This window comes from Natrix helvetica (genome assembly GCF_964273705.1).
Source record: "Natrix helvetica genome assembly, chromosome: 7".
Taxonomy (NCBI): Eukaryota; Metazoa; Chordata; class Lepidosauria; order Squamata; family Natricidae; genus Natrix; species Natrix helvetica.
The window spans coordinates 17,853,055-17,880,432 of NC_138558.1; the positions used below are offsets into that span (position 1 = coordinate 17,853,055).

Here is a 27,378-nt window from a genome sequence, read left to right on the forward strand (position 1 = left end):
TTCACATTCTAGTATAGTGGTCCCCAACCCTTCTGGCTTTGCGGATTGGCAGTGTGTGTGTGTGTGTGTGCTGGTTTCATGGATGTGACTGCCGCTTGCACAAATGGAGCTTTGTGTGCTTGTGCGCTCACTCACTTGCACAGATTGTTTACAGATAATAAATGTCTTCCATTAAAATTAAAAGGACTAATTTGTTGACAGAGCAAGCTGTGAGCTTTGTACATTGAGACTTGTTATAATTATTGTAAATGCTTTGAAGCATTTAACATATTTACATGTCCTAATTCATCCCAAAACTGTAATATAATTTAGTATTATTTCCCGTATAATAGTGGGATAGTTGAGAGTCGCATGATTGTAACACAAAGGCAAGTTTTGATTAAGGAACTTGTGTCTTTTAGCTATTATGCTACATGTTTGGAAAATTGTACAGGGCAGGGGATGTCAATTCACACAACAGTAACTTCTACTTTTCTTTTTCTATTGTCAGCATGGAACTTAAGCCATATCAGACGATTGGTTTAAATTGGCTAGCACTTTTGCATAAGCACTCACTGAATGGTATTTTAGCTGATGAAATGGTAAGTTGAAAACACTGTAGCTTTTATTTGCACTGAAATTATTTATAACACATGTAGCTGGCCCACAGTCACCAATACATTTCCATGAATGAGAAAGGACTTAAACATGGGTCTTTTCCAGCCTTAAACTAACTCCTTAACCATTGCCTCACATTAGCTAATACAATCTTATGCTTCTACGCAAGAGAGAAAGTGTCACATCTGAATGGGTTAACATAAAGACCTGGGACTAATCATAGTGTGAGTTTGTTGACTGCGGCATTCCAGATAAATTTTGGAAAAAAGTAATTTGGCTGTTTTGCAACTTCAGAAAGGTGCTACTAATAGAATCAACTATGAGACTGCAAAATATCAAAAGCTAAAAAAACCTTGAGTCTGAGTTTTATGGACAACTAGCCAATAATCTGGCGTTGCCCAGTATTTATTTATAGGGGGAAAATGTCTGGACCAAATGTAATTTCTAAAGTTGGATTTTCTCCCTTACCAGAGGGAGCCCCCTTGTGGACATGTGAAGCCATTACTAGGGCAACTCTATCGCGCTATACGGTAGAAGCCATTTTATGGCACAACAGGCTTTATCTTAACAGAACGCGCGCACACACCGAGGGGTTTTAAGGGTGTCTTACCACCACAATATTTGTTTCCAGAGAGTAAGTCATCTGTATACCAAGTTTTATTGAAATTGCTTGAGACCTTCCAGAGTTATGCTGGAACATACAAACACACATCCGTTTTTATATATATGGAAGAAGCAGTAGACCTACTTCTAAGACCTGGCTCTTTCTTATAAGTCTAGACATACTATGTTAGTGAAGAATGAAGAAAAAGTTTAGCGGTTATACTGTGTAGATTAGAGACGTTACAAATGATTTGGAGGAGGAAATATTATCTGTGACATTTTAAAAAGTTTATCATTTACTTCTCAATATGTTTCTATATTTTAGATTTAACAATAGCACCATGCTATAAAAATAATTATATTTTAAATTACTTTTTACCTAGGGTTTAGGAAAAACCATTCAAGCAATTGCTTTTCTGGCATATCTTTATGAACTGGGTGATGTAGGTCCACATTTGACCGTTGTGCCAGCATCAACATTAGGTAGGCAAAACCTTGGATCCTTGTGTTGGGAAAAACACCAAGGGAATTTAAATATTTAATTTTTTTCTTACAAATTTTGAAAAATTGGATTTATTACAGCTAAGAAAAAGCCTCACAGACAACAACAGATTTCAGAGTAGGTAATTGAACATTCAGCATCTGCTTTCAATTGTGTTTAAATCTAGGAATGTTATCAGCCCTATAGAACAGACCAGCCTAAGAATCCAATGCCATGTATTGTATGCATAAAAACTACCATATTTTTCAGAGTATAAGACACACCTTTTTCCCTCAAAAAAAAAAAAAAAAGGCTGAAAATCTGGGTGCGTCTTATACGCTGAATACAGCATTTTTTTGCCTCCTGAAACCCCGCCCCCTTTGCAAAAATGGCCATGCCTAGCCTTTAGGGGGCTTCCCTAAGTGCTCCTGGGGGCTGGGGAGGGCAAAAATGAGTGAAAAACGGGCTGTTCTATGCTCGTTTTTGCCCCCATCCCCCAGCTCCCAGGAGCACTCTACAAACCTCCTAAAGGCTATGCATGCTCTGCAGACCTCCCAAAAATAAAATAAAAATTTAAAAAAAGAGATTACGTAAAACATTTTAAGACTGCAGTGCAAATAACTGCCCACTCTCAACCCCAGTTTCACTATGTTTAAAATTGTGTATACGTTGAACCCTTCCTCCAAAGAGCGTAGGGCTCTTTCCACTAATAGTTCAATCCTGCATACATTCGCTCCAAGGAAACCTGATGAAGGATCCCAGAGGTCCTCATAGTGAGAAGAATCCCAGTCACAGCTGTGTTGTAGTTGTGTAAGTTAGTGTGACCCAGTGCTTCTCAAATAGTGGGGCGGGCCCCCCAGGGGGGGCGCGAGGCTCCGTAAAGGGGGGCTCAGCTCAAATTATTTTATATATTTTTGTTTTGCAGGTTAAAGTTTTTTTTAATATTGTGTTCCTTTAAATCCTGTGCTCCTTTAAATCTTTTCTGCTACAGTTAATAAAGCTATTCTTTGTTGTAAATTGATCCACATTTCTTTCTTTTTTTATTCTATTATACGTTAATAAGGATACAGTGTTATGCAGAGGTGTACTTATAACAATTTTATAGACAAATGATACTATTTACAGTCGCGCGGGCCCCCCCGAAATGTTTTCTTCTTCCTAGGGGGGGCATGACAGAAAATAATTGAGAAGCACTGTGAGCCAAGTTAGGACTAATGTTCACCTGTGGGTAGATTAATAAAATGCTTCTTTAACAATGTCATTTTTTTTTAACAATAGATAACTGGATAAGGGAAGTTAACTTGTGGTGCCCAGAACTCCAGATTTTATTTTATTACGGTAAGAAATTGTGCTTCAAGATAAAATATCTATAACCAAAATATAATTCTATGTTTTTATGCCATAATGTAGCAAACTGAACTTGTGAATTGCAATTAAATTCATAAGAATGATTTAATACATTACCTGGAATTAATGAAAAGTCTAACTCCCTTTGCATTTTTGCCTAGGATCTCAAGAAGACAGGAGGCATCTCAGAATGGATATCCATAATAAAGTAACAGATTTCAATGTGATAGTGACAACGTAAGTAGAAATCCATTAAAAATGTAATTATAATCTAACAAAGTACTTCTTTTCAAGTGTTTCAATTGAGTGTGACATTTTTATTTAGTATAATAATTTTATTTAATAATTTCAAAAAGAGATGTACAACTTCACCTACAGTAATATTTCAAACAATCCAGAGTTGATTTGCACAAATAAAAATATATTAATGCTCAGTAGTTAGACAGGAGAGAGTCCATTCTTTCTTTTCTCCCATTACTATTATTACTCGTTATATGCACAAAGAAAATACTTTTGGGACGATATTTACAGTGGAAAGAAACTGCTTTTGTAACAGGAAGTGACTAAATATATTACAATAATTTTGTGGCCTTCTAGTGTGTCAGCATATTTGGAGCAAACAATTATTAGAGGTGGCGCAGAGGCTAGAGTGCAGTACTGCAGGCTACTTCAGTTGACTGCTAGCTGCAGTTCGGCAGTTCAAATCTCACTGGCTCAAGGTTGACTCAGCCTTCCATCTCCCTGAGGTGGGTAAAATGAGGAGCCAGATTGTTGGGGGCAATAGGCTGACTCTGTAAACCGCTTAAAGGTGGCTGTAAAAGCACCATGAAGCAGTATATAAGTCTAAGTGCTAGTGCTATTGCTATTCCCAACCTTCTCCCCGAAAAAGATTTGGGTAGAATAAAAAAGTCTTCTATATAATTCAGTCAACTACAAATCATAACAATTGATTATTTGTAGGGCTGAATAATTATCAGTAGAGGACATTTTTATTGGAATAAATATATTTTTCAATAAATTGTATTATTCCCGTTGATTGTAGGGAGATATAAATGAATATTCTTGTAAGCACTCCAAATGTAATACATGTGGCATAATCCAAGATGAATTGCTAGTTATACTTTCCCAGTAAAAGATTATATTTAGAGATTTTGTTCTCTAAATATATTACAAGTAGTCTTATTTAATGATCCAAGTGGGACTAGCAACTCGGTCCTTAAGCAACGTGTTCACTAAGTGAAAAATCACATGACTATGGTTGCGCTTATGATTTTACACAAGATAATGCATACTAACTGGCTAAGTTACATGATTGAAAGAGACATTGAGAAGGTCATAAATGTAAGCATTGGTCACAAAGTTGCATTTCATAACCATTGAAACTAGAATAGTTGCTGTCCAAAGCAATTGCTAAACAAGGAGTATCTGTAATGGGAAAATAGTTGTGCCTATTGTGCCACAGTGTTGCATACAAAATGCAACCAAAGGCAAATATAATATTATAATATTATATATATTTTATTTTATCTTGAAGCACAATTATTCAAGATATTTTATCTTGAAGCACAATTATAATATAATATAATATTATAATGCTACAGTACAAATACTCCCAGCAATTATATTTTTTCTGGTAAATGGTTCTTAAAACTCTTGCTGGAGTTAAATTGGTCTTTCATTTAAATATGCAAGATTTTAAACAAGAAACTTGCATTATTATACTATCAGAACTGACTAAATGAATGCTAGAATTAGTATGTATTTATGTATGTGTATGTAATCAATAAATGTATGCATATTTGCAAAGCAACATATACTCATAGTTTGTTCTTTTGATAGGTATAACTGTGCAATTAGTAGTCCAGAAGATCGTAACCTGTTTCGCAAGATGAAACTTAATTATGCAATTTTTGATGAAGGCCATATGCTAAAGAATATGGGTTCTGTACGCTATCAACATCTAATGACAATCAATGTAAGGCACTGATTGTTTCTTTACTCATGGGTTTTTTTGTCAGTATTTGATTTACATGTTCAAGGATTACTAAATGTTACATTATAAATAAAATATTTTAATACATAATCTGTTTCTCATTTTACAACATTAAATTGCAGTCCTGTAAAGAGTTATCTAACTGAATTCTGTAAATATACAATAAGCCTTAGGTCTAAATATAGAAGCTATTTAAAGCCATAGGTGTCACATCTCTTGCACAACCATTTCTTCTTATCATCTCTTCTGGTCCCACAAGGTTGCATAGAGCTGACAAACCCATTTTTGAAATAATGCCACCTAACAATGCCATCTAAGAGGCATGTCTTCTCTGTTGCTGTACCTCCTCTTTGGAATAAGCACTTCCAGTAATGTGTGTCTATGTTTTAGCACCAGCTGCTGTTGTGTATTGAATATTATTTTTTATTTTCCTGGTGTTTGTTTATTTTGCACTATTTTCTCTTTTGTGTTTGTTGCAAAGCTACAAATTATGGGTGAGGTGGCTTGATTCATTTTTTAAATAAACACACACGCATACTGTTGTGATTAACAGCGTAGCCAACCGTGGTAGCTTTTATTTGTCAGGCTACAAAAATGGTTGAGATTTTTACTCTATTGTTGTGAAACCTGGAAGCCATCTTTTACAGTTGGGCCTTCAGGCCTGCCACATTTTCTACTGTGGGAAAATGGGAAGGGGGATTATACAGAGTGTGGGTGATATATAGTCAAAATAACTTTATTTCTCAGAAAGTCAAGGACACCTTGCCCTGCAGCTGCGATGAGGTGACTGTGAGGTATCTCCAGTTTTGGATGGTGCCTGATTGGACCATGTGATGGACTTGTGGGTGCTGGGCAGGCACTTGCACTTTCAACTGGGTGGGAAAACCCGGAAACTTTCAGATTCGGGTTTTCCCAGATGTTCCAAATTGACATCTCTAATAAAATGAAACTTTGAAAAAACTCAAGCCTCGGAGTCTTCTTTTGTTAGGGTTGTTATTTGGAACCCTGACAATTGTTTCACTTTGGTGACATTTAAGACTGTTCCTGAACATTTTAAATAGGCCATTTTTAAAATATGTAGCTATGATAGTATTACACCTCAAGAATGAGGTGAACCTCATAATACGATGTTTTGGCAAAATGTCGGTGATTTAATGTTTCATCTTCTAATCACTGCTTATTTATTTTTATCAAAACAGGCAAAAAACCGTTTGCTGCTAACTGGAACTCCTGTTCAAAATAATCTTTTAGAACTTATGTCCCTACTGAATTTTGTAATGCCGCACATGTTTAGCAGTAGCACCAGTGAAATTCGGAGGATATTTTCTTCTAAAACAGTAAGTATGTGTTTTTATTCTTTTGCAATGGAGATAAAAGTTATATGATTATTGTTAATTTTGCATTGTGAATTTAAAGATCATTTTAAAACATAGTTCAGAAAAATCATAATGCAATCTTCAAATTTGCAACTGTAGATATTATTCTGTATAATAGGGAAACTTTTTAGTCATTGTCATAACCACAATGTACCTGGACATGGACATACTGTGATTTAACAGTGGTTTGTTTAATAAACAAAAATGATTGGGTTCAAACATTGTATTAAACTAAAACAGGATACATTATTGCTTAGCTTGGAATTTGAACCAAGCTTTATTTAGAATCAAGATGTTCATGTTAAGGACAAATACATGTGATTTCTGTTCATGCTTTCATTGACAATGTGAAATATTTTTTTATTTTTTATTTTTATTAGAAAGCATCTGAGGAGCATAGCATTTATGAAAAGGAGAGAATTACACATGCAAAGCAGATAATAAAACCATTCATTTTGAGAAGAGTAAAAGAAGAGGTATGCTTTTATTCTGCTGTGATAAATAATTATTTGATATCAGGTTACCATAAATAAGTGGAACTTCCAGATTTCTTTTTCTGTGGATCTAAGTTTGTTGTCCTAATACATAGAATTTCGGTCTTGGTCTGCCAGGTGCTGCAGCAACTACCTCCCAAAAAAGACATTGTTGAATGGTGTGAGATGTCCGAGAAACAGGAAAAACTATACCAAGATCTTTTTAGCTGCCTAAAGAAATCTATTGATGGTCAAGGTATAAATGCATATTAATACTCAGCCATTTTTCTTTTGCACGAGGGAGCAAAAAAACTGAGCTCTACTGTTTTTATTTTTTAATTAAAAAAATATTTTTAATTCACATGCTTGAAGCTTGAAGGATATATTTTCCTGATGCCCGTTTCTGTTCCTAGAAAAAAATTCTGAAATGCGTAATGTCATGATGCAGCTAAGAAAAATGGCTAATCATCCTCTCCTCCACCGCCAGTATTATACCTCTGAAAAACTTAGAATCATGTCAAAACTCATGCTCAAGGTAAGAAATAGGTGCATTTTAGTTTTGTCATAAAAAACATTTGCCCCCCAAATTGGGTGATATATTAAATAAATAAATACAAGGTAGTCCTCAACTTACAACAGTTTCCTTAGTTCAAAGTTACAACAGCACTGAAAAAAGTGACGTATGGCCGTTTCTCACAGTTACGACATTTCCAACATCCCCATGACCATGTGATCACAATTCAGATGCTTGGCTGGCAACTGGTTCATACTTAAGACCATTGCTGTGTCCCAAGGTCATGTGGTCACTTTATGCAACCTTCACTTCACAACCTTCAGGTTCAGTTCGCAACCAGGTTGCTAACTTATCAACTGCAGTGATTCATTCGACAATTGAGGCAACTGAGGTAAAATGGGGCAAAATTCACTTAATAAATATCTCATTTAACAACAAATATTTTGGGCTCAATTGTGGTCATAAGTGGAGGACTACCTGTAAATGATTCCTTGAGGTTTTCTTGGCAAGGTTTTTCGGAAGTGTGTTGCCATTGTCTACTTTTTCAGGGTGGAGGGAATGACTGACTCAAAATTCCCCAGCTGACTTTGTGCCTCAGGCAGGACTAAAATTTACAATCTGCCTGTTTCTATCCTGGTATATTATCCATTATATCAATCTGACTGTCTTGTCAAGAGTAATTTTATATTTTGGGAGAAACTAACATTAAAAATTGAAAATCAAACATTAAAAATTGAAAAAGATTGGGAATAGGTTCTAGAATGAAAAATGGTTTTATATGGCAAAATAAATAAAAGCGTTCTAATTTTCTAATCTGCCCAAAGTTATGAATGGATTAAAAAAAATGGGAAAATGATCACACAAGGTACATTTGTCCTGTTTTCTCACAATTTGAGATCTGACTTTAGTGCAGTAGGTAATAGGTAACGCACCTCTCCCTGCACGATCAAGACAAATTCAGAAGGTTCTGCATTTATTTATTTATTTCATTTTATATGGGCACCAATTTCCTCAATGTTAGTCTGGGAGGTAACAGATTAAGCTATAATATAAATACAAAGTTTATTTTTTAAAAAAGAAAAGAAAACAGTGCTCCCACCTGACTAAAATAAAGTGACAGCCAAATGAAGCATTCACCAATAGCATTGGCTCAATTGCTCTTCTGGCCTTCATACTTATGAAATCAGTCAGGTGTAAGGAGAACAGAGTTAAACCAACCGAACCTCAGTCTTCTAGAACATAGGCATGGGTAAGGAAAAGGCATGTTTCCTGAGTCCTACTAGATGACAATCTGTAGTTGTTGTTAGTTGCGAAGTCATGTCTGACCCATCGCAACCCCATGGACAAAATTCTTCCTGTCCTCTACCATCTTTTGGAGTCCATTCAAGCTAACAACTACTGCTTCAGTGACTCTATCCAGCCACCTCATTCTCTGTCATCCCTTTCTTCTTTTGCCCTCAATCATTCCCAGCATTAGGCTCTTCTCCCATGAGTCCTTCTTTCTCATTATGTGGCCAAAGTATTTGAGTTTCAATCTTCAGGATCTGGCCTTCTAAAGAGCAGTCAGGGTTGATCTCCTCCAGGACTGACCGGTTTGATTGCCTTGCAGTCCAAGGGACTTGCAGGAGTCTTCTCCAGCCCCATAGTTCAAAGGCCTCAATTATTTGGTGCCCAGCCTTTCTTATGGTCCAACGTTCACAGCCATACATTGCAACTGGGAAAACCAATCTGTAATAGGTGGGACCAAAGCATGTCCAATCTAATGGAGAAGGTGATCCCTCAAATACTTTGTCCCCATGACTAGCAATGATGATATTACCTAGTTTGGGTAATGAAACATCTGCAAGAAAACAAGGAAGCTCAGAGAGTATCAAAGAGTCTTCTTTAAAAAAACAGGACTATGGGATAAAATAAATTACAGGACAGTAGGTGTGTTTTGCATGTTAATACTATTCATTTGCAAATAACTTAAGGTTTGTTGTTGTTTTAGGAGCCTACACACTGTGAAGCAAACCCTGATCTTATTTTTGAAGATATGTGTGTGATGACTGATTATGAACTGCATTTGCTTTGTAAGCAGTATGCAAATATTCATGACTTCAAACTTGAAATGGATCTAATTACGGATTCTGGAAAATTTAGCACACTTGTACGCATTTTATCGGATTTTAAAGAAAAGGTGCACCCTTCATATCTATCCCTTTTGTTATACTAACCTTTACAAATAAAAGAGCTGTTTTCAGCTGTAAACAGACAGGAACACATTTTAGAAAATGATAATCGCATTAGTTAAAATGTGGACAGCTCTCTTCTCTTCAAATTCCTCACCTTTGAAGAGTCTTTGAAAACAAAATAGATACAACATTAGCCAGGGCTAAACGGTCAGCAGTTGCTTCTAGGATTATGAACTCATCTGCCCTCTCAATACCCTTTATCTAGGTTTGTCATTAACCATGGCTAAAAATCCTGCCTGCTCACAATTTACCCATGGCTAGTATAACATGTGCATAGGGACTCTTCGTCAGGTAGGTTCCTCAAATGTTTGTGTGAAAAATAGTATATTGAGGTGGGGGGGAAATGGTGTAAATGCAATTAACACCTAAATGAGTTTTATTATACAATTTATAATACAACAAAATAGACCTTAACTAGACAAGAGAGATGAGAGGGAGATTGTTTGGTAACAGCTAATTGTTGGTTATAGAACTGATGGCCAAAAAGAGTGAGGTTCAGAGCTAGGAAATCTAGTTTTCTAAGAACCTTTTTGGAGAATACATAAATATTGCTTTTAGTGGCCGAGGTTAGAGGTGGGATAATAACTCTTAAACCAATTGGATTATTTTTGAAGCTGTTTTGAAGCTATTTCAAAAGTGGAGATGAAGACAGTGTAATTTCACAAAATAGTAATATCAATAGCGCTTAGACTTACATACTGCTTCATAGTGCTTTACAAGTTTACAGAGTCAGCAGACTGCTCCCAACAATCTTGGTCCTCATTTTATTGAACCTCGGAAGGATGGAAGGCTGAGTGACCCTTGAGCTGGTCAGAATCAAACTTCTGCCAGTTGGTAGAATTCAGTGACGTGCGGTGAGGTTTATGGCTGGTGAGGCACTGACACAGTGGTGGGTTTCAAATATTTTTAGACTTGTGGACTTCAACTCCCAGAGTTCCACAGCCATGCATGCTCAGTTCCGATTTAAAGCGACAACATTTGTTTTTCTCCTTTGCGAAAGAAGTTTCCTACTTTCTTTTTCTTCTTCCTTCCCCTCCTCCCTCCCTCTCTCCCTCCTCCCTCTCTCAAACAAACACACACACACACACACACACACACAAAGTTGGATTGGAGGGAAGAGCACCAGCGAGGAGACCACAGGAGGAGGCAGGAAGCCAGTCAAAGAGCCATACTGGAGCACACACACACTTTCCCCCAGCCCCGGAAGGATCCAGCCCAGCTTCACTGATTACAGGTTTGAAAACGCAATGTGGCTCTGCCTGCAATCAAACTACACTCCAGGAAGAGCACAAGCGAGCCAGAGTCCTTCCCTCCAGCCTTTGCTCAAAGCCCCGCACCAGGAGGATGAATTTTGAATTCCTCCCCCTCCCTCTGACGCACACATACCTTTTCCAGCTGTTTCAGACAGGATTTCAACTCTGCTCTTGCCTCGGGTCCTCTGAAGAAGCCCCGCCTAAATGAGCGCCCTCTACTATGAGGCAGGAGAACTGCATGCCTCACCTACATCAGGGATTTTTAGGCTTTTAACCCTTGCTTAACTCTGCTCGAGTGATCATAAAATGCCTAAAGTCAGACTAGATGAGGCATGAAGTTCCCCTGCCTCATAGTAGAGGATGCTTTTTTAGAGGCCTTAAACAGTTAAGCAGAGTCATCCACGGTGAGGAAGCAACTAGCTCAGCCTGACCTCAGCTCTTGCCTTTTTCCTTTTACATTTTTTTTCTTTTCATGATGAGAGTGGTGAGGCTGTGCCTCCCCTGCCTCAACTGATTGCACGTCACTGGTAGAATTAGCCTGCAATACTGCATTCTAACCACCACGGCTCAATGCTACTGAGAACTTACTTTACTGGGGGGGGGGGGGGGGAATCTATTGAAAGTATGAAGTATTTTTAACTTTCTGACCTCTTTACAAGATAACATGATGGGAGGTTTTTTAGCCCAAACTCCTACTTTTTAAAGGCAAAGTAGATATATTATTTTGAAGTAATGATAAGCCTGCATATGTGACAAAAGTGGAAATATCTTTTGTAGTAATTTGCTACTGAGTGATCCGAGATTGAAACATAAAATCTTCTTTAGAAAATACCTAAGTACTGAAGTTTATGTTCAGATCGTATTTTTCTGCTACTTAAACTAGAATAAAGTAATCTGATCATAAAGTATTAGACTCTTCCTGTGTCTTATTAGCACTGTATTATTGTTGCACCCCATGGTTTTGCTTATGTCCAAAGTTACAGTTCTCTAATAATTAATTCTTATTAGACATGTCTTCTACATAGATTACAGCTGACAAAGACAGATAAGATAGAGAGCTGAGGTGGCACAGTGGTTAGAGTGCAGTACTGCAGGCTACTTCACCTGACTGCTAGCTGCAGTTTGGCAGTTCAAATCTCACTGACTCAAGGTTGACTCAGCCTTCCATCCTTCTGAGGTGGGTAAAATGAGGACCCAGATTGTTGGGGGCAATAGGCTGACTCTGTAAACTGCAAAAGCACTATGAAGCGGTATATAAGTCTAAGCGCTATTGCTATAACACTCTTCATTTCATGATCAAGTGAAGCCATCACACTGGCTGTTTTATCCCTTGAAAACAATGGACTAGTTTGGCTCTCAACCTAATAGGTATGTTAAATATTTGAATGCTGGCTTTCAAATGCATTGCTTAGTTTCAAATTCAGCCTCTGTAGCCTAAAGCAGCTTTAATATTTGTGTGCTTCACTTCCTGCTGAAAGTAGGAGCTTTTTTGTTAAATTAATTGTATTTCTTTGTCCATTAGGGTGACAGGGTTGTCTTGTTTAGCCAATTTACCATGATGCTGGACATCTTGGAAGTTCTCCTGAAACATGAGCAACACCGCTATCTGAGACTGGATGGAAAGACACAGATCTCCGATAGGTAAGAACCAGTGGTGGGTTGCAGGCGGTACGCCCCGGTACAGGCGTACCAGAGCCTGCCCGGAGCACCGGGTACTGTTCTGGTATGGTGCTCCGGAGAGCCTGCCTGGAGCACCGGGTACCGTTCCGGTATGGTGCTCTGGAGGGCCTGCCCGCTTGCACTCCTTACCTGTCTTTAAACCTTTTGGCACTTCTGCGCATGGTGTGTACAGCACCTGCACAACGCTTTGCCGAACAGCTAGAGCATCGCGGAGGCTCACGGAGGCAGCGTTGGATGGTAAGACGCATATGCGCGCTGCACGCATTCATGTGGAGGATGCTGGGCCCCGTTGCAACCATCCCGATTGCAATGGGATCCGGAAACCACCATTGGTAAGAACCTATCTGCTATATGAGATTTTTTTTATATATATGCTTTGAAACTATGCTCAACAAATGAACAGGAACATATGCCAGTTTTTATAATATGACCAACCAATAGGGCAGAGGTGTCAAACTGGCCTGTGGAGGAGAACTACAGTGCTGATCCGGCCCACAAAGAAATCCAGTTTGACATTTTGTTAAAAGACTTGGCGTGCTAATGAATTCTTTGCTTTTTCTTTCTTTTTGGATAGGATACATTTGATAGATGAATTCAATTCAGACATGGGTATCTTTGTTTTCTTGCTTTCAACTAAAGCTGGAGGCCTTGGGATTAACTTGACTTCAGCCAACGTGGTCATTCTCCATGATATTGACTGCAATCCTTACAACGACAAACAGGCTGAAGACAGATGCCACAGAGTTGGACAGACTAGGTATGGATTGATAAGAAAACTTTCCCAATTTTATAAAGTGCTGATTTTATTATGATTAATTTGGTGTGCTGGCGTTCTCTCTCGATTGGAGAGAAAACTTTAAACTTTGGTTCATTTGTTGTTCTTTTTTTAAGCCTAAATAAGATTGTTTAGAGTCTCAGACAGTTATAAGAATTACCTCTCCGTATATCCATCTTCACACTGTTGCCTAGCAACATTTATCTTCCTTATATAAGCTAAAATTGTTTTTATATTTCTCCGTCTTGTTTTTTGTTGCTATTCCTTTACTGTTTGAGACCAAACCATAGATTCACTTCATTGAAATTATGGAATTAGTTGCAAAACGAGAACAGATACAAAGACAGACTTTAGGTCACTGCTTAAAATAACTCCTTTTTTGGTAAAATATTTTTAGTAATTCATATAAGAATATAGGAATTCTCAATGTTAAAGTTGTTTTGCGATTTTTGTCTGATACTGTGCATGTATGATATATGCCAATGACATAACTGTATGTACGATACATGTATGAATCACAGTTCTAATCCAGGGTTGCTGTCATTTTACATATTTTGTCTTTGCATGTTTAGTCACCAAATACATTGCTAAAAAATAAATAAGATTAATTTTCTATAAAATTATGCCAGATGGGAAATAATATAATTGTAATAAACTTTAAATACTGTTTTACATAATTATATGAATAAATGTTTGATGTGGTTTGGTTTTATTTTATTTAGAGAAGTGAAGGTCATTAGACTTATAAGTAAAGGGACGATAGAAGAATCCATGCTCAAAATCAGTCAGCAGAAGTTAAAATTAGAGCAAGATATGACAGCAACAGAAACAGGTGAGTTCTTGCAGAATACTTTTTAGTAGGCTAAATAGATAGGGCTCACAAGTATTTGAGATAGGAAAAAAAACAGTATTTATAAATTTATAAAGAAATACAGAAATAATAATCATGTCATCAAATCTACTACTGCTTTTGTAGAAAATAATATTTATAAAACTAAAGGAATATGGAAATAATAAGCCTGCCATCAAATCTATTGTAGCTTTTTGTAAAAAAAAATTAAATTATAAGTTCAAGTTCATGTGTTCAAGAAAAACTTAATTATTTTTCAGTACAAATCACTATATAATAGCTATTAAAGTCTTTTACCTGGTGAAATCTCCATATGCTTCTCCTAAGTAGGTTCTTTTCAAAAAAGTAGTCTGAGAAATGTCTCTGAATCAAACAACATAGCATATGATTATTTAGAATAAATGTTCAACCTTGTGAAAGTGATCTAAGGTCAGCCCAATCTATGTTGTGTTATACATTCAGAATCTAGAGTCCTAAATTGGATAGATAAAAGTACTCCAGTATGGGAGGAGGAGCCAATGTCGCGACGAGATGACGTGCGATCTCTTTGTCATGCTGTCTAGAGAACTCTTTAATAAACTTTGAAAAGCAATTAGTACAGCAGGATGCAAAAGTATATATAAAAGTAAAAGTTACCAGTGGCTACACATAGGCACTTGATGTGCCCAAAATAATTTTTGGAATAGTAGTTTTGGCCTTATTAGCTTGCTCAAACATTTGAACCTGGGTTCCAGATTTAATTTAATTTATGCCAGCTACCATATTGATTGCAGCTAACTCAGACATGTCAACAGGATTAACCAGAATAGTAACTATTATGCAAAACCCCAGAGTAAAACAGATTAAATTGAACCAGTGATTTGCAAAGAAATATCCAAACAAATTTGGCATTCCACTGTTTTAAAAAGTATTCCATTGCAGTAGTATTCTCATGTTCAGTTAGCAAGATTGCAGAAATAATATTTTGGTTGCATTACTCGTAACTGTTAACTCGAATGAAATGTTTGAAATTGTGCACGAAAATCTGACATATTTCTTTTAATTCTACAGGAGAAGAAGGAGCCATTCCAGCAGATATAGCAACACTATTAAAAACCTCATTAGGTCTCTAATGCTAATATTAAAAAAGGAGATGTAGATTTTTTTTTATTTGTGGGGGGAAAAAATGTGGTGCTTCAAAAATTTTTGTTATTAAATACATTTGTATGAACATTTATAGCTTTTTAAAGAAATCTTGTTGTATTGGCCATGGAATAGCATTTTCCCCACTACTGGTACTCAAATTAAAATGTACAGATGCCATAAAAATGTAGTGCATAAAATGCCACCTGTAACTATCTTACCAAGGCAGTTTTTAATAGGGACCCTAGTTTAAACAGAACTGCTAAAGGTTAAAGTTGTTGCATATTTTTGTAATTATTTCTACCTCTGAATATAAATATATATATAAATATATAAATAGCAACTTGTCTATTTCACTGGATATGTGGTTTTTTTTACATGTGCCTTATTTGAAATGCCCCATTTCTCTTGTCTCTTGGTTTGTTTTTATTTGAAGTACTGTAATGTTTTATATCAAGATTGTTCACATAATAAAAAATATTAATCTTAATTCTGTTTTTATATGATTCTTTTAACTGTAAAAAAGGAAAGAAAAATTAAAATCCCTCATATTTGTTTTTTTTTTAAATCTATGATAGCTTTTACATTAAGCCCTTCTCGGTAGTGATGATTTAGACATTTTCTCCAAACTTTATTGACCTTTAAGAAAGCTTTTATTATTTTTCCCCTCCTCAAATAAACCATTAAGGTTTATTTGTTTTTTAAATCATATATCATTGTGCATTTGTTTGATTCCATTTTGTCATATTAGTTAAAAGATGTTTATTTAATTAAATTGTTCATTAATTTAATGAATCCCTGTTAAGGCATATTTCTGTGTTTGGGGATAAAAGTTCTCTTAAATTTATGGGAATAGACAGGATGGTAACTGTGAAGTGCTTAAGATTCCTAATGCTGTTCAGAATGCATGCAAGGCATAGGCAGTGTCTGGTCAGATTGCAATCTGTTATCAGTCTAATAAAGTGATATCATGATCATCATTATCTTTTAATGACCACATAATCCCTTGCGGGGTGGAGTCTGGGCAACTGAATGGAGCTTAGTGTTTACTGGCCGGATGCCTCCCTGTCACCAATGCGGAGTTATATTCAGCAGATATATTCTCATCATGCCCAGAGATACAAATATCTACCTCTACCTAGGATGGAACTCACAGCCTCCAGATTGTGAGATGAGAGCTCCTCTAGGCCACTGCACCACTCATATCTATCTTAGCACGATGCTGGAGTGATATGTGTTGCCTTCATCCAATAGTGTAATAGAGGAGCACAAAATCTTCACAACTCAGATGCTTAGGAAATAGTAAGGTAAGTTGGGGAGATGTGTTATTTGATTTTTTTAAAAAACTATGCTTCGATCTAACTTTCTGTGTTTTTGCTAAAACAATTTATGTGGAATGTTCTTCATTAAGCAAGGATGGACTAGTTTTGAGGACAAGGTATTGTTTGCCCTGCAGTGCATTTTGCATTTGGTCAAGCACAACATTGGGCTGGCTGGACAAAAGAGTTAATCCTCTTAAGTATCTTGACAATTATGAATAGATATAAAGCAATAAAAGGAGTTACATTTCCTACCCCCCCCCCCCCTGCAGAGCTGAGAGATCAGAGAAGGGATTACAAGACAGTAAACAGGCATACAGTGGGGAATAGCTTTAAATGCAATGCATCAGCAGCCCCAAGCACACAATACAAACAGCTTGGTGTATTCTCCATGAGAAGGAAAACGCAGTTCTGATCATATGATTTCTCACTTAACAACTGCATCACTTAATGGCAGAGCTGCAGGTACCAATTGTAGGCCCAAAACAAGGACTACCTGTATAAAAGGTTTGCTGAATTACCCTGGGCCACTTAATTTCATTTAGTCCAATTTAATTTCCAGATTGTATAAAGGATGGAGCTTGGATAACTATTTGTCTGAAATGCTATAGGGTTTCCTGCCTAAGCAGGGGTTTGGACTAGAAGACCTCCAAGGTCCCTTCCAACTCTGTTATTCTATTACCACGATGGCGAACCGGTGGCACGCGTGCCCGAAGTTCCACACAGAGCCCTCTCTGTGGGCACACGGGCCGTCGCCAGCTGCTCTTCTGGTTTCCGGCACGGCCAACTGGTCTTCACGGGCACCGGAGTGCCAGAAAACGGCCTCAAAACAGCCCCCATAATGCCCCAAAAATAGGCATGCATGCGCCAGCCAGTTGGTCTTTGGTTTTCCAGTGCTCTGGCGCATGAAGATGCACACATGTTTTGGTTTGGGCACTTGGTGCCGAAAAGGTTCTCCATCACTGTTCCGTTCCATTCTATTCTATGGGAACCCTTGGTATCTCAGTGAATAATTCTAACTTGCCTTCTTCCTGACACGAATGGCTGTGCTTGTCACATCCATGTTAAAGTTGCTCCACCGTGAAAGTGGAAGTTAAACTAGATAAGGAAGCTAAGGTCACGCCAGTGTCAAAGCACTCAGCTGAGCTCTCAGACCCTTAGTCACCAATGTTGCAATCCCACCAGACCAAAACCCGGGAAAGAAACGGTGTTTCTAAACAATTATCCCCCTCCCCCTGTGTACGTGTGCTAAAAGGTCACCGAGGAGTACCAATTTTAGTTTGTTTGATGCCGTGTGTTCAGTAGAAGACATTACCATAAATAGAAACAACCTGTATGTATATCTAATATTGTAACCCTTTATAATCAGGATTTCTACAAAGCTCTTAAGTAAGTTTTGTTACATTTAAGGAGAATGCACTGTTTACATCCCTCTAATGCAGGGGTCCCCAACCCCCGATCCGTGGACCGGATACCAGCATACCAGCAACCAGTCCATGCACACAAGCAAAGCTCCATCCACATCCCATTTGGGATGGAAAATCTTTTGTTGTTGCAAAGCTGGCAGCAGAGTCAGACAGGGAAGAGGTTGGGGAGGAACATGGGCCAGTCCTGGGGGCTGAGGAAAGCTCAGACGAGGGCTCTGCGTCAGAGGCAGAGAGGGAGTTAGACAGCAGTGAGGCAGAGGAACAGCTGGAGCCTGTTCCCAATGCTCGGGCACAGAGCAACTAAGAAAGCAGGGTAGACTTAGGAGTAAAGCCACACCTTTGAGATGATTGGCCCCTCCCATAGGAAACAAAAGAGGAATGAATGGGGAGTGGGCTTTTGCAGGAAACAATTTGTTCATTTGGTTGTTTCAAGAGCGGAAAGTTCTGTTTGTGACTGTAAGAGACTCTGCCAAGTTTTGCCTTGCCCTGAGTTTGGAAACTAATTATTTGGCAGCTCTCCAAACGAGATAAGGTTCGTGTTGAAAAACATTCCTTTGAAAGGCTGTTTGCTAAACCTTGCTGATTTTGAAGGAAAGGAATTCACAGTCATGTAAATAAAAGGGGTTTTGCCAGGACCAAGATTTTGCTTCTTGCTTTTTAAGGAACACCTTTTTCCATTGAAGTGGTTACTGGTACCCCAAAGGTTGGGGACAGTTGCTTTAATGCATTATTGGGGAAACAATTCTAGAGTTTTAAGCAGAAGCATTTTCTACAATCTTCAATCTGATCTTGAGATATCAAGTATCGAAGATGAGTCTAGATACAGGTTTTGGCTTCCTTATGCTCTCTCTTCTGGTTGGCCATTTGTACACAAAAGAAATGCATATTCTCTTCCCCCTCCCTGCCTCAAAAAAGAGGGAGATGATACAACATTTAGCCCTTTAGAAAAAACTTACTCCTAAACGTAATCAATCAATGGTTCCTTTTGTTGTGCATCAAAGGAAGTAGACTTATGCTGAATCAAGCCATGCAGATCACAATATTATCTTCATTGATTAGCAATAGCTCTTTTTCATCCCTTTTTCCTGATGCCACAGACTGAATCTGGTATCTTTTGCGTGCTCAGGATGTGTTGTCGCCAAGCCACTGTTTTTTCAACCAATTCCATGCCTGTCTTCAATGTATACATCAGGGGTGTCCAAACTTGAGAACTTTAAGACTTGTGGACTTCAACTCCCAGAATTCCCCAGCCAGCAGAGCTGGCTGGGGAATTCTGGAAGTTGAAGTCCACAAGTCTTAAAGTTCCCAAGTTTGGACACCCCTGATGTATACCATAAAGTAGGCCATTGTGGTAGAAGTTTTGTAGTGGTTGAGAGGTTGCTTTGAGAACATAACAAGGGGAATAAATAGCCCGTGGAGAGCCATATTAAATTATTGATCTCTGGGTTCTGCTACATTTTCTTCAGATGGTCATAATATTTCATATTGCATAAATGAAAAATGGGCCATCTATTTTCTGCAACAGAAACAGGGACAGTCCCAATTTCATTTGTTTTAAGTCGTGGGCAAGTAGGTCTAATAATGCCTATAGGAGAGGCAGTAAATATTTGACTCAAAATGTTAGGGGTCCCTCTGCTGTAAGCTTCTCCTCTCCTGGTCATGCAAACCATAGCAGAGTTATTATGGTGCTTAGAAAGAATTCAAGAAACGATGCTATCCTTATTTATCTTTCCTTCCCACCCACCCCTTTTTTTGTAAATGTGAAAAATAATCAAGCAAAACCCTTGTTCTCCACAATTTGTTTCCAGTCTAGCACACCTGTGGTTGTCTGCATTTCCAGAAAATATTTGTAAGCCAAGGGTGTCAAACTCAATTTCATTGAGGGCCCCATCAGGATTGTTTGATCTCAGGGGGCATGGGCATGGCCATCTTGATGTCACTCATATCAGGGGGGAGGGTGCCTGTGGCCCAATCATTCTGCTAGCAAAAATGGACTCCCGAGCTCCATTTTCAGCCATGATGGCCTCCTGCAGCCTTCTGCCAGCGAAAACAGAGCCACGAGCTCTGTTTTCGACAGTGATGGCCTCCTGCAGCCAGCAAAAAATGAGCTCAGGAGGACCATGTGCAGCCCTCACGAGCTCCGTTTTCAGCCCCAACCTCCCCCAACCCCGTTTTTGCTGGCCGAGGGCTGCAGGAGGCTGTCATAGCCAAAAAGGGAGCTTGGGGGGGGGCTACTCGAGCTCCATTTTCACTGGCAGAGGCACCATGGGTTGGGCCTTAACTGTTTTCAGGGTGGCCCCGCGGGCCAGATCTAAGCGCCCTGTAATAAGCCAGGGGTCCTCAAATTTTTTAAATGGGGCCAATTCACAGTCCCTCAGACTGTTGGGATGCCAGACCGGCTGGGTGGGAGTGGCTAGGTGGTCATGTGACTGGGTGGGCGTGGTCAATTTAGCAGTCCATTAAACAATACACACAAATTAAACTTTAATTTGTTATGCTCCTGGGGGTGGAAAGCAGGTTAGTGAAGGAATTTGGCTGCTGCGAGGGGGTGGGTGGGTGAGGGACTTCCCCATGTGTGTGTGTCTTTCTCTCTCTTCCTCCTCCCCCTATCTGGAGGCCGGAGAGGCCAAAACCAGGCTAGGTTTTGGCCTCCCAAGACTTCCCATTTTCGGCCTCCAGAGGGCGGATAGGTGGGGTGATGTGGGCAGGGCAGCCTCATTGTCCCATGCAGGTCGGATCAATGGCTCCGGTGGGCCATATCCGGCCCGTGGGCCATAGTTTGAGGACCCCTGTGATAGGCATTTATAGCCCAAGCGTCTCAACAAAACAAGCCTTGGATCCATTTTTTAAAAAAATAGAATGATTGGGAATCAGCTTGACCAGAAGGTTCTTATTTTCTCTTATGGCCTTGCTGACAGATAAACCAAAAGCTACAAATAGCATTCACCTCAGAGGATGCAGGTCTCCTTCATTTCCTCAGGAGAGGCCCATATTGCTTTCACCAAGAAATATGCTCTAACCATTTTCATTTCCCTCGGGATCCACTTGCCTGATATATGACTGCCTTTGTGTTTGCTTATCTCTAGACAGTCTACTGTGGTTCCAAGAGACATTGCCTCTGTTTCCTTGCTTTCATTTTCAAATATTTCTCGAGGAGCTGTTGGGACTGTGCCATTTTAGGAGCCACAATGTGTAAATACCCTGTTTCCCCTAAACTAAGCCCTCCCCAGATAATAAGCACAATCGGGCTTTTGATGCATTTGCTAAAATAAGCCCTCCCCTGAAAATAAGCCCTCCCTGAAAATAAGCCCTCCCTGGAAATATTGCAACCCAGCAGCAGCCATGAGGTGACCACACTCGCCGCCTCCTGCATCTCAAAAATAATAAGACCTCCCCAAAAATAAGGCCAAATGCTTATTTTGGGGGTCAAACAAAAACAAATCCTAATTTCTACATATCACACATTCTTAATACTTTATTTTCCAATTCTTAATTTGTTTGCGTTTTTCTGTCCCGGCCTTTTTCCCTTTTTTCTAACCATCGGAACCATTTGTCTCAGATTTCGTGATATTCCATATGTAGAAATTGAATATGTATTTGTATGATTAGTAATTATATAAAAGAAAGGATCAGCATACAGGTAATCTTACTGACTACATACATCTATGTAATGGATATAAAATGTAATTGTTATAAGATCTAATCGCTATTTGGAAATGTTTACGCCAGAAATGTCGCACTATGTCCAATGTTTTTAATGTTAATCTAATAAAAAACTTTATAATTAAAAAAAAGGAAAACCAGACCCTGTCTTATTTTCAGGGAAACACGGTACTAAGTGGAAATGGCTGGTATGGGTTGTGTTATTAAATTCCAGTTAGAAACTTAAGTTCTTTTGACTTATGTAAATTGGGCATTCTTTGATTGCCTCTGCTTTGTAGTCAAATGTATACAGTCACGTATCTAAGCATATCGCTGATAAGACAATGCAAGGTTCTTCCACAGACGTTTCATAAGCACACAATATCTCTGTTCACTATTCTAAACACTGTGAAGAATTTACTAAAGAACGCAAAGCAACAATACATGGTCTGTAAGTTTTACTTTACTAAAGTTATCAGAAGAGTTGGGTTACTATCCTCAGCTGAGATCTAATGGTAGTTTCTTCCCCTATGAGTCCTAATAGAAACAATCAAATAAGATGATAGTTTGCAAAATAGGAAAGTCGAGAAAGCACAAGGATAGGGACAAGACTTCGGAAATCTATTTCGAAAGATGAAAAAGCATATTTTTAGTGATGCCCTCAGGAAAGAAAAAAGATGATTTCAGAATGTGAGAACAGAAAAGGTACCAAATATATGCATTTTTGCTAACTGAAGGATGGGGAAACAGCTAACTAGCAAGGGAAGGAAAGATTATTATGAGGTTTTTTTTAAAATAACTTTACTTGGCAATTCCATATTACAATTAACCAGGTAGAAATTATGGAAACATCAACATCTGTTCGCAGTCCTGCATATGACTGAAAAATTAACAAGTAGAATGATGTGAAATAATTCATAAAGAAAGAAGCAGATATAAAGGACATGGGATGAATAGATTTAAAATCAGGAATAATTGTATCGGAATGATATTTTAAAAAGTAATTTTTAAGGATGGTATCAATTCATAGTAGATGATTCTGTCTAGCTTTGTTTCTACATAGAAACCACTTTTGGATATGTATCTAACTATATCAAAATAAGTTAGAAGTTAGCCTTTCTCTATTTTTTTTCCTTATTCTTTTACACTTTCCCCTTTATTGTTTTTTCTTTTGTGTTATATGAATATACTATATTTGAAAGTGATACTTTTTAATAAGCACTAATACCAGTGGTAGGATTCAGTCAGTTCGCACCTATTCGGGAAAACCGGTTGTTAACTTTCTAAGCAGTTTGGAGAACCGGTTGTTGGAAGAAATCTCATTTTGGTTTTTTTCACTTTACAGGGCTAATCCTGTAAGGAAGGCAGGAAGGAAATATTCTGGTGATGCTTCTAGCCTAACCTTTATTGCCCTGCTTACAGAAACTGCCTCTCCGGTTAACCCTCATTACATTGTAACAGGTAAAGTAACACATGAGTGATGTTGAGTTGGCCACGCCCACTGTCATATGATCACCGAGCCCCACCTACCCAGCTGGTCATTAGGGCAGAGAACCGGTTGTTAAATTATTTGGATCCCACCACTGACTAATACTTTTTCTAAGCTGCTGCAGGTAGAAATGATTCCACCAAGGCTTTAAATTGAGCAGTTTAAACTATCAGCTTGATACTTTGATTCAAGTGAACAAAGTAATTGACCATTTGCACTTATAATAGGTGATGCAGTAGTTATGGTAGGTATTAGAAAGACAGATTCTAATCCAGTCTTAACTATAGAAGACTGGTCTGGGTGATTTAAGGCCAGTCATTTGTCTAATGCTAACCTACCTCACTATGGTGGAATATCTAGCAAAACCTGTGTTGTAAGAAATGTCCTTCTGGGTTCAGTTCCAAGTGGGGTGAAAAGACACAGGAAACATGGAAGCTGCTTGGAAAGATGGTTTAATGGTGGACCGGATCACATAGTTTGAGGTCCTGGGGAAAAAGGCACATGGGTGAGAGATATAGATGTATATCCTCTGTTGGGCTTTGAATTTGAGCTTGTATTCTGATTGGTTGTCAGACTCTCATGGGGCCACGTAGGGGTAACTTTGTAGATTGTCTGTGTCCTGGGCTTGGTTGAGCCTTGCTGGGTGATGATGTAATGAAGAGGCTTTGGGCAATTCCTTCTATGGCCCTGCGTGAAGGAGGTAGATCTTTGTTATGTAGAATAGACTGCCCCATGCCTTAATGGTCCATTGACAAAGGTGGGGGAGGATGAGTTTCTGCCTCCCTTTTAGGGGAAATATTCTGCTCTTTTAATATTTCCTAAAATATCTCATTTTCCTAAGAGAAGGGTGGGTGCTGACTTCCTACACCTGGAAACACAGAGCAGGAAATGTGACCACTACAGGAGAAAAGAGAATTCTCTTATTACAGAAAATATTCCTTAGTCCATGGGAGCAGAAAGAGACTTAGAGGAACTCCTCCTTAATTATACTACATAAAAGTTGATCAGGAGAATTGGTTTGGTAGACTTTTAAGATTCCGTACAGTATCCGGTAGCAGTAAAGCAATAGGACCCAAATGATTGCTGTTTCCTGAGATCGCCAACCTTGGCCCTTAAAAATGTCAGCATGTTTTAAGTTTCTTTAACTTGGGCCATTCCACCAACGTTGGCAGACAAAGCAATCCAAACGCTTCTGAATTGTCCTTAATTTGATGCTTAATTCAAAATTGTAGGACAGATACCAATGAACAAGAACACCAAGAGAGAAGCCAGGACAATCATAAATATTGGGGGGGGGGGTTATAAAGAAATCACCCCTGAACATACTTACAGCATCAGAAAGCTAGGATTCCCCAAACAGCCAGGTAAACCCAAACAGAGCAGGTGTTTTGGGAACACAACTCAGAAGAAAACTGGGGAAAGGCGGTTATCTTATTTCAGGAGTAAGCAAGTACATAAGGGGAATACATGTTGCACCCGCTGTTTGGTTAGTGTGGCTCCCAGCTGCTTAAAAAGCAAATGAAAATCTTAAAGGAGAGACTGATTAGGGACTAGCCAATTTCAGGTAAGGAGTTAATTAACTTAATCAAGGCTACCTCTGAGCTTGTTAACCTGCATTAGCTCCATTTAGGAAAGCTGTTTGCTGAAAGCAATAGCTGGTTTAAGCAATCGCTCCCCCTTTGCAAGAGGGTGGGGGTAGAGGAAAAATAGATACAAAAATATAGGTCAGGCACAGGGTACGGTGGTCTCATACACAGAATCTGAGAGAACACTGTTGGAAGAAATGTCCATTCAGTTCCAAGTGGGGGGAAAGATACTGGAATCATGGAGGCTGATTGGAAAGGTGGTTTTTAATGGTGGACAGGACGACATGGTTTGAGGTCCTGGGAGAAAAGGGGGATTACATACCTTGAAGATCTTGAAGAAAAAAGAGATGCTGAGAGTCCCTGGGTTTTATGCCCTCTCTGGGCTATTGAATTTGAGCTTGTATTCTGATTGCTTGTCAGACTCCCATGGGGCCATGCAAGGGCAACTCTGTAGTTGTCTTTTGAGTCCCAAGCTTGGTTGAGCTGTTGCTGTGTGAAAGGGCCTGAAGGAGAACCATAATAGGCTATATATCTTTGTTATATAGAATAGACTGGCTCAGGCCTTAATGTCCCATTGACAAAGAGGGGAGAGGGTAAATCTCTGCCTCCCTTTTAGGTGGAAATATTCTGCCCTTTGAATGTTTCCTAAAATATCTCGTTTTCCTAGGAAAATGAGTGTTAACTTCCTAAAACATGTTTGATTTTTTTTTTTACATCAAATTTAGAAATGGCCCATCTCCCTCACGGATTCAATCTTCCTCCTGTGCACTCAAGTAAGATCCCTTCTCCATTTGCAGGAACCAATACTGATTACCTTAGTCATTCCCCTGGTTATGGGTGATCTCATGTCTCTATAAATGAAATATTCTTGTGGTGAATTATTTTCATTATTCTTCCATTCACTGTAAAAGAGTCCTATGAGACTCTTCGGAGGTCCTTTACTTTCACTCTAAAAAAAGGAAGTTAAAAACCTGCAGTCATCCCATGGGGATTAGCACCATTGTAGACTGGAAAAATCATCTACCTCACCTTCGCCATCTCTCATATCCTTTCTATGGATGTAGGAGAAACAAGAAGACAACCGAGACCCAATGAAGTGTCTAGGGAAGCCTTGCTGTTTTATTTGGAAGGACAATCTATAACTCTGGATTTGCTTTGGGCGGCTGAGTAAGAGGGTTAATAATCCTCCAGTCAGTTGATCTGCTGTTCATATGATGTGCTAATTTCCCCCATCAGACCCAATTAAATGTGCTGTGTGAATAGCACCACTGAGTTCTCTGGGAGTTAATCTGAGAAAGATGACTCCTGAAGTATGGTTTAAGGATTCTTACAATTGTAGACTGAACCTCCAACCGATTTCATTAAATTGACAGAGAGGAAAATTCCTGCAAGCTCCAATTACAATTTCTAGTATCTGCAAGGCAAGGAATGAAAGACGGGGGGGGGGGGGGGGGGGGGGGGGGGGGGAGAGAAATCATGCATTTTCAACATGTTTCAAATTGTTGTCAGAGTGAACTAGAATAATGACCCAGTTATGAAATTCCTTGTTCTTTTGTTCACTCGGGTAAGAGTTCTGTTTAATATCGTAGGAAGTCAGTAGCCACTCCTCTCCTAGAAAAATGAGATATTTTAGCAAATATTAAAAGGACAGAATATTTCCCCTAAAAGGGAGGCAGAAACTCATCCTCCTCCACCTTTGTCAATGGGCCATTAAGGCCTGAGCCAGTCCATTCTACATAACAAAGATCTACCTCCTTCAGGCAGAGTCATAGTAGGAATTGCCCATCTCATCACATGGCACCTGGGAAGATTACATCATCCAGCAAGGCTGGGGGACAGACAACCTACAGTTAGCTAAGACGCCCACCCCCTGGGAGTCTGACCACCAATCAGAATACATTTCTTACATGGGAACAGGAAGCTTCAAAGCGGGGCCAAAGAGAGGGTATAAAACTCAGGCTCTCTTAGCATTTCTTCCCTTTTTTCCCTTCAAGATCTTCAAGGCATGTGATCCCCCTTTTCCCCCAGGACCTCAAGCCATGTGGTCCTGTCCACCATTAAAAACCACCTTTCCAAACAATCACCATTGTATCTTTTTCCACACTTGGAACTCAACCCAGAAGGATGTTTCTTCCAACATTTCATTGAATAATTTTTTCCAGGTAGTTATTGGATTTTCTTTTTTATTATGTTGTTTCATAAGCTTTCTGGGATTTTACTATGAACCTCTTGATGTTTGAAATATGGGGCACATTATATCACTACTCATTCACTAACAACGGGATACAAGATATAGTCAATGTGTCCTTTGGAGCTACATATGGTAAGCCAATTTAGCACTTCCAGGGCCTTCTTAAAACTTTGGAAAGAATGGATATAGACCGGGGTTGTCAAACTCCCAGCCCGCAGGCCAGATGCGTCCTGTGCTGGCCATACCCATGCGATGCAGCTGTGATGACATGAGTTTGACACAGGGGTGACATTGAGCAGGTTCAGGCAGGTTCTATAGAACCAGTGGCGGCAATTATGCAGTTTGGAGAACCGGTAAATTGCACCACTGACTGGCCCCACCCCTCCCACTCTTCTTTTCGCACCTCGCCTACCTAGAGTCACGGCC

At 39.0% G+C, this 27,378-nt stretch overlaps 1 protein-coding gene across 4 annotated transcripts in view; it reads left to right on the forward strand.

Annotated features, from left to right (window-relative positions):
• The window catches only part of SMARCAD1 (SNF2 related chromatin remodeling ATPase with DExD box 1), a 42,365-nt gene extending 26,577 nt beyond the window's left edge, over nucleotides 1-15,788 (forward strand). For all 4 annotated transcript variants that reach the window (XM_081960467.1, XM_081960465.1, XM_081960466.1 and 1 more), the window contains 14 exons: nucleotides 491-581; nucleotides 1,584-1,683; nucleotides 2,960-3,019; nucleotides 3,190-3,265; nucleotides 4,868-5,003; nucleotides 6,221-6,358; nucleotides 6,778-6,873; nucleotides 7,009-7,126; nucleotides 7,284-7,405; nucleotides 9,375-9,563; nucleotides 12,394-12,512; nucleotides 13,126-13,308; nucleotides 14,049-14,158; nucleotides 15,227-15,788. In XM_081960467.1, coding sequence (XP_081816593.1) covers nucleotides 491-581; nucleotides 1,584-1,683; nucleotides 2,960-3,019; nucleotides 3,190-3,265; nucleotides 4,868-5,003; nucleotides 6,221-6,358; nucleotides 6,778-6,873; nucleotides 7,009-7,126; nucleotides 7,284-7,405; nucleotides 9,375-9,563; nucleotides 12,394-12,512; nucleotides 13,126-13,308; nucleotides 14,049-14,158; nucleotides 15,227-15,288 — 1,600 coding nt within the window. In that variant the 3' untranslated portion in view covers nucleotides 15,289-15,788. The remainder of the gene's footprint in view (nucleotides 1-490; nucleotides 582-1,583; nucleotides 1,684-2,959; nucleotides 3,020-3,189; nucleotides 3,266-4,867; nucleotides 5,004-6,220; nucleotides 6,359-6,777; nucleotides 6,874-7,008; nucleotides 7,127-7,283; nucleotides 7,406-9,374; nucleotides 9,564-12,393; nucleotides 12,513-13,125; nucleotides 13,309-14,048; nucleotides 14,159-15,226) is intronic.
• Nucleotides 15,789-27,378: the final 11,590 nt, after the last annotated feature.